At 37.7% G+C, this 15964-nt stretch overlaps 1 protein-coding gene across 1 annotated transcript; it reads left to right on the top strand.

Moving 5' to 3' along the window:
- Positions 1-967: 967 nt before the first annotated feature.
- Positions 968-2697, top strand: LOC104117451 (cytochrome P450 71D7-like). Its single transcript, XM_009628507.4, has 2 exons — positions 968-1858; positions 1991-2697. Exons 1-2 carry the CDS (start codon positions 968-970, stop codon positions 2591-2593), a joined length of 1494 nt encoding a protein of 497 aa, XP_009626802.1. The 3' UTR covers positions 2594-2697.
- The last annotated feature ends 13267 nt before the right edge of the window (positions 2698-15964 follow it).

Here is a 15964-nt window from a genome sequence, read left to right on the forward strand (position 1 = left end):
AATTAAAAGTGAATCATTTTTCCAAAATACACGATACTTATATTCTTTATTGTTCTTTTCATGATTTTCATTCAAATTGATAGCGTTATTGTTTCAAGAGCTCTCTCATTATCCATACCTTTTATTTATTTCTTTTTTTGTTGTCAAAATCTCATGTAAAATACTTCAAATCAGTCAAATAGACGGTAGGTGATATATATATATATATATGTGTGTGTGTGTGTGTGTGTGTGTGAGAGAGAGAGAGAGAGAGAGAGAGAGAGAGAGAGAGAGAGAGAGAGAGACTTTTTCAAGTAGTTTTTTTATTTTTTGGAAATTTTGCATGTGATTCTCACAAAAAAAGAAGATATAATAGGTATGAATAATCAGAGAGCTCTTGATATAATGAAAATCCTAAAAAAAAAAATAACAAATAGAATTATCGTGTATTTTGAGGGGAGGATTAAATTTTAATATTACTTTAATTTATGTATATGGTATTGGGTTGGATCATTCCTATTTAATTCGGTTATTATTTATTAGTTTGAAAAAAAATTGAAATAAGAAAATAATATCGGAATATTGTATTTTTCGGTCACTATGCTTTTTGTGTAAATTAGTAAAAGTTTAATAATTTTTATGTGATAAAATATAGCTATATGACTTTGATAAAAAAAAATCATAATTAAATGACCATTTATGAAATTTACCCTCTATTTCTTATAGACTTATTTGTTCCGGACGATAAATATTCCAAAAGCCACCTAACATCACAACATAAAAGTCTTAATATACGACCTTAATTTGTTCCAGTTTATTTTATTTTATTTTCTATGCTCCAACACCCCCCCCCCCCCCCCCAAAAAACCCAAAAAAAAAAAAAAACCAAACTCACCTTTTCTTCCTATCCCATTTCTTGGATCTTTTATATAGTCTTCCCGAGAAGACGATAAATTAGACACAAGTAAAGTAAGTCAATTATTCCAATATGGAAGTCTCTTTCTTCATGATCATCTTCCTCTTTGTCCTACCTATACTGTTTGTATTATTCATCAAAAGAGGGCAAACAATATTGCCTCCAGGACCATGGAAACTCCCACTCATCGGAAACTTACATCAGCTGGCCAGAAGCTCCCTGCTTCATGTTGCACTCAAGGAATTAGCTGAGAAACATGGACCTTTGATCCACCTAAAACTAGGCGAACGTTCAACTATAGTCATATCATCTTATAAGATGCTGAAAGAAGTGATGAAAACAAGCGATACCACGTTTGCATATAGGCCGGAGATCCTTGTCTCCAAGACCATTACGTACAATAATAGAGACATGGTTTTTGCTCCATATGGTGATTACTGGAGACAAATGCGCAAATTCTGCATGTTAGAGCTCCTAAGTCCGAAAAGGGTTCACTCGACTTATCCTCTAATGGAGGAAGAGATTTCGAGCTTAGTTAGATCTATAGAGATCTCAGCTGCAGGTGGTACGCCAATCAATATGAGTGAATGTCTTAACTCGCTCACTTGTGCTATTATTTGCAAAGCATCAGTTGGAATGGTCTGTAACAATTCGGACTCATTAATTTTTGCAATAAAAGGAATAGCAAGTCTCGCAGGAATTTTCAATATCTTGGATTTGTTCCCGTCCCTCAAGTTTCCTGAGTTCATCATAGGATCCAAGCAAAAGCTAGTTAAAATGCATCAAGAATGTGATCTCCTTCTTGAAGAAATTGTTCGTGAACACGAAGCTAGCATAGAAAGAAATAACGGTGAGCCCATTGATAAAGAAGATCTTTTGCACCTTCTTTTAAGGCTTAAAGACAAGGAGAGCGACAATTTTAAGATTCCTATAACAAGAGATAACATCAAAGCTATAGTCTTGGTAAGCACTACCTAGATCTTCATGTCAATCTCTTCCCCTACACCTTTTCTTCTTCTTAAGAAGTTTATTATTTATTTATTATATTTGGCTACAAATGAACCCTAAAATTGCTTATTGATTGGGCACCTACAGAATATGTTCGCTGCCGGAACTGTGACATCATCAACTGCATTGGAATGGGCCATGTCTGAAATAATAAAGAATCCGACTGTCATGAAAAAAGTGCAAGCTGAAGTCAGAGAGATCTTGAAAGGAAGAAAAATAGTTGATCAACGTGATATTCAAAATCTGAAGTACCTGAAATTGGTAGTTAAGGAAACTCTAAGGCTTCATCCTCCTGGTCCATTGTCTTTACCTAGGGAATCAATAGAGCAGTGCGAGGTTAATGGGTACATCATACCTAAAAAAACTATAGCCCTTGTGAATATGTGGGCAATGGGAAGGGACCCTCAATATTGGCATGATCCAGAAAAATTTGATCCCGAGAGGTTCAATAATGATATCGAAAGATCAATTCCTATTGAGTTCTTGGGATTTGGATTCGGGAAGAGAGCTTGCCCGGGAATGTCATTTGGTACAGCAGCCCTTGAGCTTACTCTAGCTAGATTACTGTACCATTTTGATTGGAAACTTCCTAATGGTATGAATTCAGAGGAATTAGATATGACTGAGAAATTTGGTGCTAATGTTGCAAGAAAAAACAACTTGTACTTAATTGCTTCACCATATGATTAATTATTCGACCCTAGACTCTCTAACTGATACGATTTGGTTTCCACAAAATTGTACTCATGTACTGGCTGGTTGATCATGGCGTAATAAAATGCAATTTTATTATACGAGGGTTGTGCATGTAATATTATCTTTGTTTTATGGAATTTGCCTTTGTGATAGTAATATTTACTTAGTTATCGTCTACCGATGGAAGGATCAATGCACGAGAGTCTTCTAATTGATGTAATCAGGAATGGAAAATACGTACTGGCGAGTCATAATTCATAGTACACTTACTTTTAATTTGACTATTTTTCGAAAGAAAAAAATATTATGTATTTTTCGAAAGAAAAAAATACCCCACCAAAATGCAGAAATATATTCGCTTTATCTCACACACTAATGGTTTAAAAATCATATTTTCCCTCCAACTTTGCCTTAACAATCAGACATTTCCTCCAACTTCAATGAATAAACATTCTCGTCTTCCTGTTTTATGCAATATATACCCCACCAAAATGCAGAAATATATTCGCTTTATCTCACACTAATGGTTGAAAATCATATTTTCCCTCCAACTTTGCCTTAACAAACAGACATTTCCTCCAACTTCAAAGAATAAACATTCTCGTCTTCCTGTTTTATGCAATATCTAATTTTTCTTGACTGTCACGACCCAAATTTTATCAGGTATTGATAACACCTAAACCCCCTATTAGGCGAACCAACCAACATAAAACACAACCCAAACTGAATATTATCTTATAATAAAATACACCATCTCTTTGAATATATATATACAAGATCCTAGTCTATCATGAACAAATGGCAGCTGATAACTGAAATGATGATATGTCTTCAATACTCGCTCTTGAACTCCACAATAGATCAACTCTAAAATTTTCACACAAGGTGTAGAAGTTTACTATGAGTATAACCGACTTCTCGTTAGAAGGTCATTAAGCGTTAAGCATATCATTTGTAAGCTAACAACAACTACGATTATGGATAAATCCATTTGGGAATGTGGACATGTATTGTACATGATTGAAGGGTTATAATTATGAGTAGGTTGGAACAAGTTAGAATTATTGAAGGGGAAAAGACGTTTGATGTCGCACATGACCTAATTTCAAACGATAATATCTCCATGTATATTTTGAGTTACGTTGTGGATAGGCTATCAAATTAAAGCTCTTTGAGTCTAGTTTCTAACGGTTTAAATCGTTCACCATTTGAATTTTTGTACAAAAGTTCAAATGACCAATTTACTCAGTGCGGCCGCGTACCTCAAGAAGTTGGTTGCCCCAAGTGCGCGTTGAAGTCCCAAATGCACGGCAGTTCACCTGGGAAGGTTATATATTACCCAAGGTCAGGGAGAGATGATTTGGGATCAAATTGTGGGAGTTCCATTGGGGCTTTTGAAGAGGATTCCGACCAAGGCTTCACTTGATCATACAAGGTGAGTTTTTATTCAAGTTTTGTGTCATTTCAAGTTGATTAACACTAATAGTAACAAGATTAAACCATGAATTTGTTAGATTCTTCTAAATCCTCCAAAAATACAAAAGTGGAGATTTTTAAGATTTCTCTTCAAGAGGTAATCCCACTGCTCAATCTTCATCTATTGTGTATAAGTAAGTATATATAAAGTGTTTTGGAGTAACAATCATGGTTTGGTTGAGTTGGGAGATGAACCCTATAAATGGGTATTATGAATAATATTGACTAGTAGGTAGAGATGAAGAAAAGTGTCTATTTGATAAAAATAAGTTAAATGATATTTTTTATAATCTTGTGAGCAATTCAATTTTGATTATCATATTGTTGAGAATGCAATGAGCGATTTAGAGTTAAAAACTCAATAACCGACTTTTATGGTGGGAATATCGATTTTTGCGAGACTTGTAAAGTAGGATCTAAGTGTTGAACACTTAGTTGACTTGGTTGGTGTTATTGTAATATGTCGTTGATGAATTTATGTTGTTATGTAGATATTGGCTTGTTGGCTACGTTTGAAAGTTCTAAATGAGTTGGAGCCTTATAATACTATTTGGAGCTTAGAATTAAGGTAGGTTGATTAAAACTTACTCTGCTTGAGGAATTTTCTCTAAACACATGTTTTGACTTGATACATGAGATTGTTCGTAAATGTGTATCACTACTCGTGGGCACAAGCGGGAAAGGATATCACCATGTGTCTTTGACTAGTGTTGCATATGAAGTGGTGTCGTGTTGTTTTGAAACAAAACTTATTTTCAAAAACCTGTTAGCAAATGACACTTGAGGAAAATATTATAAGTTTTATTAAGAACTTATGTTGATGATAAAGAGGAACATATGATGGCACCTAACTTACTTTTTAGGCAAGCAAAACTTTACAAAAGAGGAACATAATAGTAGAATTAACGGAAAATAATATAAATCCAAAGCCAACTGACATAAATAACTGCATCAATATATAAAAATCCCTAGAACTGGTAATAGAGTCAGGAGCTCTAAAATAGAAGTACAAGTCTAGAAATACAAAATAAAAATATTGTCTGAGTAAAATCAACAACAACTGAAATGGAAAGAGATGCCAAAGACTGCGGTCGAAATGCAACTCTACCTCGTCTCTCTGCAACTTACAACATCAATCACAGCAACTCACGGCTCGGTCCAATATCTGAATATGCACAATTAAGTGCAAAGTGTAGTATGAGTACAACCGAACTCATGTACTCAGCAAGTATTATAACTAACATCGGTGAGGTAATAGAGGCAAGAATTATCAATGATAATCTCTAATAACCTACGCAGTTCAATAACTTCCACAAGCACACAACAATAATATCATCAAATCAGGAAAGAACAGATGAAGTCACCTCGGTGCACAAGAGATAATATGCTAAACTCTGTATCAGTTAACAATCCAGCATATAGAGGAGATATGCTCATAAAACAAGTATACATCCAAGGAAATTAGCAAGTAGAGAAAAAAATGCAATAACCGAACCAAACACTGATAAGTTTTTCTCATACCACATGTACACCATCAAGAGAGAAACATGAGAGGGTGATCCTAGGGGAATGGATCCTTATCCAAATACTGCACAGACAACTCAGGTGCCATAAATAACAACTGCACAGACAAATCACGTGCCATATATAACAACTGCTCGGACAACTCACGTGCCATATAAATAAACCACATGGACAATTCATGTGCTATCGTATCTCGGATATGCACAGACAACTCATGTGCTATCATATCTCAACCTCACGGATAAATCACGTACTATCATATCTCAACCGCATAAACAACTCACGTGCCACCAGTCCAGTCCATGATTATATGTACATAAATAATGGATATCAAATTACATACTCATGGAGTGGTATAAGTGATATACTAAGGTTTATTCATGTGCAAAGTATGCTACCATAGCTCAGTTAGGAAATTACATCACGAAAGTAGTAATTATCATATTCAATCAGGAGATTAAACCCAGATGTAACCTCAAAACATGGTTCAAATAGCTCACAAAGGGGTACAAACATAAAAAACATAACAACATGAAGCTTAGCAATCAATTCAAGATATATCATAGCCGAAACACCACCCCAAGAATAATACCCCAATACATGCACATGGGCTAAACCGCTCTCATGTGTGCCACCTATAGCGTGTAGCCATCACTAATAACCCAGACAACTAGTGCCTCAACCAAGTTTAGGTAAGATACTTACCATAAATAAGACAAATCAATAAATTAATAATATTGATAAAAGCCATAGGAAATAACCCCAAACAATAAAGCTACGATCTTAATACAAATACACAAAGTCAACTAAAAAATCAATCTCGTGCTCGCATCTCGGAACCCGACAAAACTCAAAAATCCCAAACACCCATTCCAATACGAGTCCAAATATATGTGTTTCATCCAAATCTGACCTCAAATCGACCCTCAAATCACCAATTTTTCTCACTTAGATTTATCAATCAAATGCTAAAATCAATGTTAGAATCATGAATAATAAAAAAAAAAAACCGAGTAAAAACACTTATCCTAATCCAAATCGTTAAAATCCCCTAAAAATTGCCTAAATCCGAGCTCCCAATCTCCCTCCACAGAAGCAGGAATTTTGTCGCAAAAGCGACGCCGCGGAAGCGGCCATTGGTTCGCATATGCGAATGTGCTAGGCAGAGGCATTATATTTCGAGGGGGTTTTGTTGATTTTATCACATTTGGAGTTTGGTATCTTGAATTTGGGTAATTCTTTAGGCGATTTTAACGATTTGGATTGGGTAAGAATTTTCTTACTCGCATGTTATTAATTGAAGTGAGGGTTTTTGTCAAAAACATTCATAAAGTGAATATTTAAGATTTGAACATCGATCCGGAGTCGGATTTGTGTAAAATTAGTATGGTTGGACTCGTATTTGAATAGGTTATCAGAATTTGTGAGTTTTGACGATTTCCGAGGTGCGGTCCTAGATTGACCTTTTGGTTAACTTTGAGTATTTGATTAAAGATTCGACCTTTATTGTTTGGGTTTATTTCCTATATCATTATTTGATGTTTTGAGTAGCTTTTGTCTAGTTTCGAGCAGTACGGAGGTCGATTCGCACGGGATGGTATTTTTAAAGTTTTCTTTTTGCTTGCTCGATATTGGTTTGGCTTGTTCAACGTAAGTAACATGAATACATATGGACTTGTTACTAATGAGTATTTGATTAAACATTTGACCTTTATCGTTTGGGTTTGTTTCTAATGGCATTATTTGATTTTTTGAGTTGCTTTTGGCTAGTTTCGAGCCGTTCGGAGGTCGATTCGCACGGGATAAAATTTTTAGAGTATTATTTTGGCTTGATCGGTATTATTTTAACTTCTTCGAGGTAAGTAACATATCTAAACATAGAATTGAGGGTATCTATCTTGGAAAACTAGGATATTTTAGATGTGTTGGGGTGATGGACGTGTGTGCGTGCACCAGGGTATTCATGATCTGGGTAACTCTTAGGATATTATATACCTTATTTTGCTATCTTGCTTCTTTGATATCATATTTTCTCCATTTGTATGACTATGTGAGTTATTATTAATGCTAGATATCATGTCTAGGCTATCTGCTTAATTGATTGAGATATGATAGGCTATTTTTGCCAGGTTGAGCTATTTTCCTTGGTTATGGTCATATTGTTCAGTCATGATAGTTATATTCGCATATTATATCTCTATCTCTGTGCAATTTTAATATGTTGTCTCACATGTTATCGGTGCCCTTGTGCGTGACTCGAGTTTGAGCTGTATCTGTGGCACATTGTATAATTCAGTGTTGTATAATTAGATTATATTTCTATGAGATGTGGGTCATTGAGACTTGAACGGATTGATAAGTGGATCGGTTTTCATGCCATAACGGATTGATATTCGGATCGGGTTGCATGCTGCAATAGATTTTTAATTAGATCGGATTGCACACCGTAACGGATAGATATTTGGATCGGATTGCACGCTGCAACGAATTATTATTTGGATCGGGTTTCCCGCATCAGGTCATATTAACTATTGATAAGAGCTTGGGCCATGATCCGCCACTCCGAAGTCTGCTATTACAGTGAGCGCATGCACAATAATATACATGTGCTTCGTTGAAGGGATTTTGAGCCAGGAATCCGTACAGTGCTGAGTGATTTTGTGTGTGATGGTGAGGGACATTTGAGCTAGGCACCTTGAGTGTGCTGAGAGTGAGTGTACTTGATGATTTCTCTATGATATGATTGACTTGACATATATACTTGACCTGTAGGAATGGAGATATATTTTTCTCATGCTAGCTGATAATTGAAATATCTTATCCATTATTGAAACTTTGGAAAAAGTCACAGTTCTCTAATAAACTCATATTTTAATAATTTTGGTGAATGATTTGGGCTTTAACTGTTATACTTGTAGAGCATGTCTAATTTTCCGTATTTATGAACGAGCTGAACATGATATTTCTTGTGAGTTATTTACTGTTACTGTTACCATTATATTATGTGTTGTTATTGATAACTGGTGTTGGACATTGACCTTCTTCCGAACTCGTCACTGCTTTCAGCCTGAGGTTAGGTCTTTACTTATTAAGTACATGGGGTCAGTTGTACTCATACTACAGTACTTCTGCACCTTGCGTTCAGATCTTGGAGCTGATATTGATGTGTACGTGAGAGTTGACATTGAAGATGTACCTGCTTTCCGGATATAGCTACCACTTGTCCTTGGTAGTGTTAGACTCGTAATCTATTTATGTATATTCCAAACTGATGTTGTATTTGTTTTCATACCAACTTTGTAAATTTAAGTTTTAGCGGCTCATGACATATACTACCAATACCAATCCTTGGAATGCTTTATAGAATTCAGTTATTTTTATTCCTTGTTATTAATCATCTTTCACTTGAGTTATAATATTCTATGCTTGGCTTATCTAGCACTGGGGTTAGGTGCCATCACGGCTTGGTGGATATTTAGGTCGCGACAAAATGTCTTCGATAATCCAATCTCCAACGCATCTGGGAATCTTATTGCGAAAATTAGTGTCCTATGTTTGGAAAATGCTTTCTAACTAATGTTAATTTGCACTTCTTTGGTAGAAATCACAAAACATGAATGCCGTAATCCATGAACAATTGGCCTGTCTGGCAGTTTGAAACTTTTCTTTGCAGGAAGATCATTTTGAGCACTTACAACTTTTTCATATGAAACTTGCTGGAGATTTCCTTCGGTGGACTTGTTTCTTACATGACTATTTTGAAATATAGATTTTGAGTGTGGGAATTAGGTTTCTGGGGGGGGGGGGGGGGGGCAAGAAAAGGGAATTAATTCCTAAATTATTGGAATTTTAAATTAGTGTGCTATAAATGCTATTTGAACTGCTATATTTGAAAAAGTCAAAAGTTCTTTTATTTTGTATTATCAATCTTTAACCTGACATACCATGTAAAGATCCATATTTTCAGAGTATCCTAGAAGCACGACTCCCCTCAGATTTCCTAGCCCAAAATTACCTCATTTGAGGCACAATGAGAAGCCCAAATCGGCAACATGGTTAGCCATATCTTTTCGTGGCGGCGGCTTAGCTTTTCCTTTTTGTATTTGCTTTATTTCATTTTCAGATTATGTTCCAAAGTTGTATCCAGAGTTATAGACGCTCCTTGACTTATTATGTGGGATGTGGTTCAGATTTCTTCAAATTGTTTGTTAACTATTTCGTTGCTTTATTAGTAATTGGAGACTTATTATGATTTGTCTTGATTTCGCAAAATAATAACTTGAGTTGAGTGGCTTAGTTGAGGTTCAACTAATTAATGGGTAGAAGTTCTTTAGGTGCCGGTTGCGCGTTCTCACTGATAGAAACTAGGAGTACACCAAATAGTATAGAGACCCAAGTTCTCTATTTGTTCCCACAGTAAATAAATAGGAAGTAAAGAACATGCGATATTTACGTGGAAAACTCCCTGCTCAAGGGATTAAAAACAACGACCTACACTAGTAGGATTTCAACTCCACTAAATGAGCTAATTTCAGATTACAACCTATTGCAACCTAGGAATTAATCTCGTAATCCCTCACCTCTTACAATAACTTTATTGTAACAACTATATTGCAAAGCAACACTCATTGACTAATTCTGGTCCTTGGTTTGTAGCAGCTTCGTTCTTGAGTGCACCTGAGGAAATAGCGGTTGTTGGCACTTGAGATGATAGGTTTTTTAGATTATCAAGTGTTAGGTCAAACCTTGTATCATGTTCTATATATATGAGAGAGCATGTGAGAGTAGATGGATACACTATAACTTTTGGTTTGGCCTCTAGTAGGAGCGGTTGTGTCACTGCACTACTAGCAATCCGTACATTGAAACAACTTTTACTACTGTAAGATTGACTGCACGATAGTTAGGGAACCGATCATATTTGTTCCCTTATCTAATTTTTCGAGAGCATTTGACCAGTCATCAAAACATATTACAACAAAAGGAACTAATCGCATCAGGTTCCTTTCTGGTTTCATAATAAAGTTTGTCAAATCATAAAAACCCATAGTAGCATAACTTATCAATTTTTTCTTTTTTGATGATGACAAACCCAGAATTGATATTCCCCCCGAGAACCAGATTCCCAAAATGTTTCCCTATGAATGAAATGCCAATAGCAACTACATTAACTCATGCAACTTGTGTGCACACAACATGATCAAAAACAGAACACAAGATATTAATATTGCATAATATAGGTAGTAATTTCCCATTAAAGATAAGGATAAAAACAGAGTAGCAGCAGTATCACCAACACAAATATTACAAACTTTAAACAGCCAACATGCCAAAGTCATTAGTTAACAACATCAAAAGGAGGACGAGATTTGGATGGAGTAAGAATGGGTTAAGATAGAGGGCACTGGGCATGAGAAGAGGATTAAGGAGCAAAGGCTTTGAAGAGCTTGTCTATTCTTTCATTTGAAGCACGTTGATCACTAATCAGCTACTCTTTCAGGTCCTCAATTTGTTTCTTCAACCTTAGCCTTCAACCGTGAATTCTCCTCAGCTAGGGGACCACTGTACCAGGTTCCCTACCTTTCTGATTAAGCTTGGATTTCAGGATTAGATTCTCATCCTGAAGCCTCTTGATCTCTGCAATTGATGTCTCCTCAGCCTTAATCAGATTTGAGATGGTCGAATTTCTCCCCACCCCTCCTTTCTTCAGCACGCACTCACATTCTTCCGGTGTGCTCATTGTTAACATTTGCTTCCTAGTCCCTATAGAATCTTTTTCCAATGGTACATCAAAATGCTCAAAGACCTTTATGAGGAGGAACCCATATGGAAGCCCATTCTTTCCATCCTTAAAGCTTTTCACCTTCATCATGTGCTCAATCACGAGTCCAAGAAGACTGATAGAAGTGTCAGAAAATAATGCCTCGATGAGAACCAAGTCTGCAATGGAGGCTATAGATATCCTCTCAGACCGAGGTAATAGGACTTTGTTCACCATCTCGAACAATAGCTGGTATTCTGGCTTAAGTGCTTTCATGTACGCTCTCTGCCCTGACAAAGTGTCCTCCCTTTTCACAATCAACTTTTTGAAAGAAGAGGAAGCAGTTCCCTCCATTGTTATCATCCCACGTGTGGTAACTTCAAGAATCTCCCCAAGTGTGTCCTCATCCGGGACATAATCCTTCCCATTAATAGTCAGACACAATGTGGCCTCATCCACTACAAACAACCCAACATAAGAACTTCTCAGTTCATATTCATACATCTTTGGACTTTGGGGTGAAAAGAAATTGGCTCCACTTTCGGAACTCCACAATTTCCACTAGTTCTCTCATCCCTTCCTGTTCCATAATCTCAGGGTAAAAAACTCGACCCCACAACACCTTTTTATTTTTTAGATTGGCTTCTCTCTCCAACTCTGATAGCTCTACCCTTGCCTTTTTGGAGGAACCAAGTTCCTCTTTTGTACTCTTCTTCTTTATGAAAGGCTTCTTATCCTCTTTTTCTTTCTCCACTTTATTTTCCTTCTCCACTTCATCAGCATCTTCACTAGAAATTTCTTTCTCAGACACATGTCTCATTCCCTTATTGATAGCACTTTTCCTTAAATATTTTCTAACAATAGAGGGTGCCTACTTCACAACCTCCTCATCATCTACATCCACCACATCTGTAGGTGGCACCTCCTTCTCATCAACTAACCTGCTCTTCACTAGCCTTTTTATCTTATTCTTTTTCTTACTCGCCTTCATAGCACTATCAAGTTCAGCTTTCCTCTGTTGCCTTGTAGTAAGGGACTTGTAAGAAACATTCTTTTTTGTCTTAGCACCACCACTGGCAGCTAGGAAGCTTATTACAGCTTGGTCATCAGAATCAAATTCATCACTTTTATAAGAATGAGTGGCAGAACCAGGTCTCATCTCAGGATACATAATTTCTAAAGGCGCATGAATGGGGGAAGTGAACCGGGGTGTTTCAGTAACATTCGGATTAGGCCTTGTGGAACCTGGTGTCTCATCCCAAGTAGGAGCAGTATATTCTACCTGGGGAGAGGAATGAGGACCCTCACTAGGTTCCCCTGTATTAAACACACGCACCTATTACCCCTGGCTATTCAGTTCCCCCTGACTCTATAGTTCCCCTTGAGTTCCTTCACTACTACCAATCTCCCTTAACGCATCAACCAAAGCTTCCATAATATCAGATTCCCCGTCAAGAATAATAGATCCCTCTATTTATTTTTCACTCAGATTTCCCTCAACCTCCACATATGCTACTCCTTTATCGATAGAAAGAGATGGAAGGTTACCTGATATAGTAGTAGTACCCGGAACGTCTCCCTCAACAGCTTTCTCTTCATCTCTTACATATGCATGCAATTCCACAACAGCACTAGAACCCGCCTGTTCTTCCAACCTTATTTTCTCTGTCGCGGCAGTCTGACTAGTCAGATCCACTCCTTCATCGTCTTCAATTATTTCCTATGTGTTTTGAAGAAATTGAGAAGTGGACGCTATTGGCGCTGAGTCAGCCTTTTAAATAGGAACAAAAAGAGAAGGGGATGAAACAAACTATTTGGGAGTTTAGCTTTTCTGGTTTTGTTGGGGACCAGAACCAGATGGTTTGGAATGAGTGGAAGTAGGGATGGTTTTAGTGGAAGTTGGGGCTTTTGGGGGTGAAATATTTGGCTCAAATTCAGAAGGAGATATTACTTTAGAAGAAGACAAAGCTGTGTTGGGTTCAGATATTTTGGGAGAATGAGTTTCTTGTTGAGACATTGTTAAATTTTCTTAGGAAGAGACAAGAAGAAGAGGGTTCGACGAGAGAGAGAGAGAGAGAAAGAGTATTCTGAATTTGAAGTGAAGAAAGAAATGAAAGCTAGGTTTATAAAAAGAAAAGGGACTAGTTACAAATAGGTGTGCGGGGAAAATAGGTCAACGAGTCGGTTTACAAAGGATGTAAATTTAGGCTTAAAAGAAATTGGAAGAGATGGGATACTAGCTCTAATCCTTTGTTCTCTTTCACATTCTCCTCAACTGGATTGGAAACTAATTCTCCTTCAGGACTAGCCGTATACTTCTTTTTCTTTGGAAATTCTTCTAACACACTTCCATATCTTAAGGTAACCGCATTAACTTGAGCTTTAGGATTATGCTCGGTATCACTAGGAAGAGCCCCTGATGGTCAAGTATTTTGGGCACTAGCAAGTTGTCCCATTTGTCACTCCAAATTTCTCATCGTTGCTGCTTGGGCCTGCTGGTCAGCCATTAATTTCTTCATCATTTCTGCTGCTTGGGCCTGCTGGTCAGCCATAAATCTATTCATCATCTCTTCAAGGTGACTCGTCGAGTTTGCATGTTGTTCAACCTGAGGTGGTCTATATTGTTGTTGGGGTGCTTCTGGCCTGTACTAATTCTGAGCACCTTGGTTTCCACCCCAAGAGGCGTTTGGGTGGTTCCTCCAGTTAGGATTATAAGTGTTCTCATACTGGTTTGTCTGGCCCATATTTGTATTACACACAAAATAGATAGATTATGGATTAACTAGGCATAAGTCGCTCGTGTGAGCATCTCCACATACTTTACAAAACAATTGAACCTGTTGCACTGGCTGGGCTTGTTGCTTGTTAATAACAAAGGTCATTTGATTGACTTGGTTGGTCAATGTGGAAATCTGCACTGATAATGTATAGACGACATCTAACTTGAGAACCCCTACATATTTTTACATTGTGTGTCTGTCCATCTATCCTTGCCAATCACGATTTCTTTTGGAAAATTTGCTCAATAATGCATATATCTCATCAAAGCGTTTTTGCAACACTTGACCTCCAACTGTAGCATCTACCACAATCTTTGTCTCAAGATGTAGCCCTTCTATGAAAGTGTGAGCTAACACTTCGCTTATCTGATTGTGATGAGGATAGTTTCTGAGCATCCCCTTGAACCTCTCCCCCGATTTCTGTTTAAAGGCGACTATCTCATTTCTAATTTTTGCAGTTTTGCTTGAAGTGTAACGACCTGGCCGGTCGTTTTGAGAGTTATAGCCCCGTTTTTCCCATTTCTACTTCTTTTTGTATTATTCAGCTATATTATATTATATCGGATTAGTTGGTTCAGGTCTGGGAGGAACTCGGAGTGAAATGAGACACTTAGTCTCATAATTGAAAAATTGAGTTAGAAAAAGTGGACCAGATATGGACCTATGAGTAAACAATCTCGGATTCAAATTTTGATAATTACAATAGCTTCGTATGGTGATTTTGGGCTTAGGAGCTTGTTCGGAATATTATTTGGAGGTCCGTAGAGGAATTAGGCTTGAAATGCCGAAAGTTTAATTTTTGAGAAGTTTGATCGGGGGGTTGACTTTTTGATATCGGGGTCGGAATCCGATTCTGAAAATTGGAATACCTCTATTATGTCATTTATGACTTGTGTACACATTTGAGGTCAATCGGACGTGATTTGATAGGTTCCGGAGTCATTTGTAGAAATTAGAAATTTCAAAGTTCATTAGGCTTGAATTGGGGTGTAATTTATGGTTTTAGCGATGTTTGAAGTGATTTGAGGGTTCGACTAAGTCCGTATGATGTTTCAGGACTTTTTGGACAGGTGTCAGAGGATACTCCATACTGCTGGTATTTTGGAGAATTATGGGGCCTCATTCACTACCTTTCAGTTTTCTGGGGCTGCACTCAGATGGTGGGAGACTTACGAGAGGCGTAGGCCTGTTGGCGCAGCACCCCTTACTTGGCAGTAGTTCTCCGTGGTCTTTTAGGAGAAGTTCGTGCCTCGATCCCTCAGAGAGGAGCTACGTAGACAGTTTGAGCGGCTCCTCCAGGGTGATATGTTTGTGACACGTTATGAGATGCGGTTCTCCGAGTTGGCCCGTCATGCTATCTGGTTGGTTAATTGATGGCCTCACTTATCAGCTACAATTGCTCATGGCCAAGGAGCGGGTTTCGGGTGCTACCTTTGATGAGGTTTTCGACATTGCTCAGCTGATGGAGATGGTTCGCGGTCAGGAGAGGGGTGAGAGGGAGGCCAAGAGGCCTCGTGGTCAGGGTGGATTCAGCGGTGCTCCTTTTGGAGGTCAGTTCCAGCACGGTAGAGGTCGTCATTTCAGACAGGCTCAGTCAGCTCGGTCATTTCACCGTGGTGCATCATCTGGTCATGGTTCTCACAGTTCTCATCAGGGCCACTCATCACTTAGTGCCCTTCCAGCTCAGAGTCTTCTTATGCTCCACCTGTTCAGGGCTCTTCCATGCCAGGTTCTTCTACCAATCATCCTGGTACTAGGGGTTCCCTTCAATTTCCGCCACCAGCACTAGGGAGTTGTTTTGATTGTGGGGAGCTTGGGCATATG

The sequence above is a fragment of the Nicotiana tomentosiformis genome, chromosome 12 (assembly GCF_000390325.3).
Source record: "Nicotiana tomentosiformis chromosome 12, ASM39032v3, whole genome shotgun sequence".
Lineage (NCBI taxonomy): Eukaryota > Viridiplantae > Streptophyta > Magnoliopsida > Solanales > Solanaceae > Nicotiana > Nicotiana tomentosiformis.

What these genes read in the sequence shown, in the direction of transcription:
- LOC104117451 (XM_009628507.4), top strand. Translation starts at nt 968, where the DNA reads ATGGAAGTCTCTTTCTTCATGATCATCTTCCTCTTTGTCCTACCTATA. An exon ending in ACATCAAAGCTATAGTCTTG is followed by an intron (nt 1,859 to 1,990) that starts GTAAGCACTACC and finishes GGGCACCTACAG; the next exon opens with AATATGTTCGCTGCCGGAAC.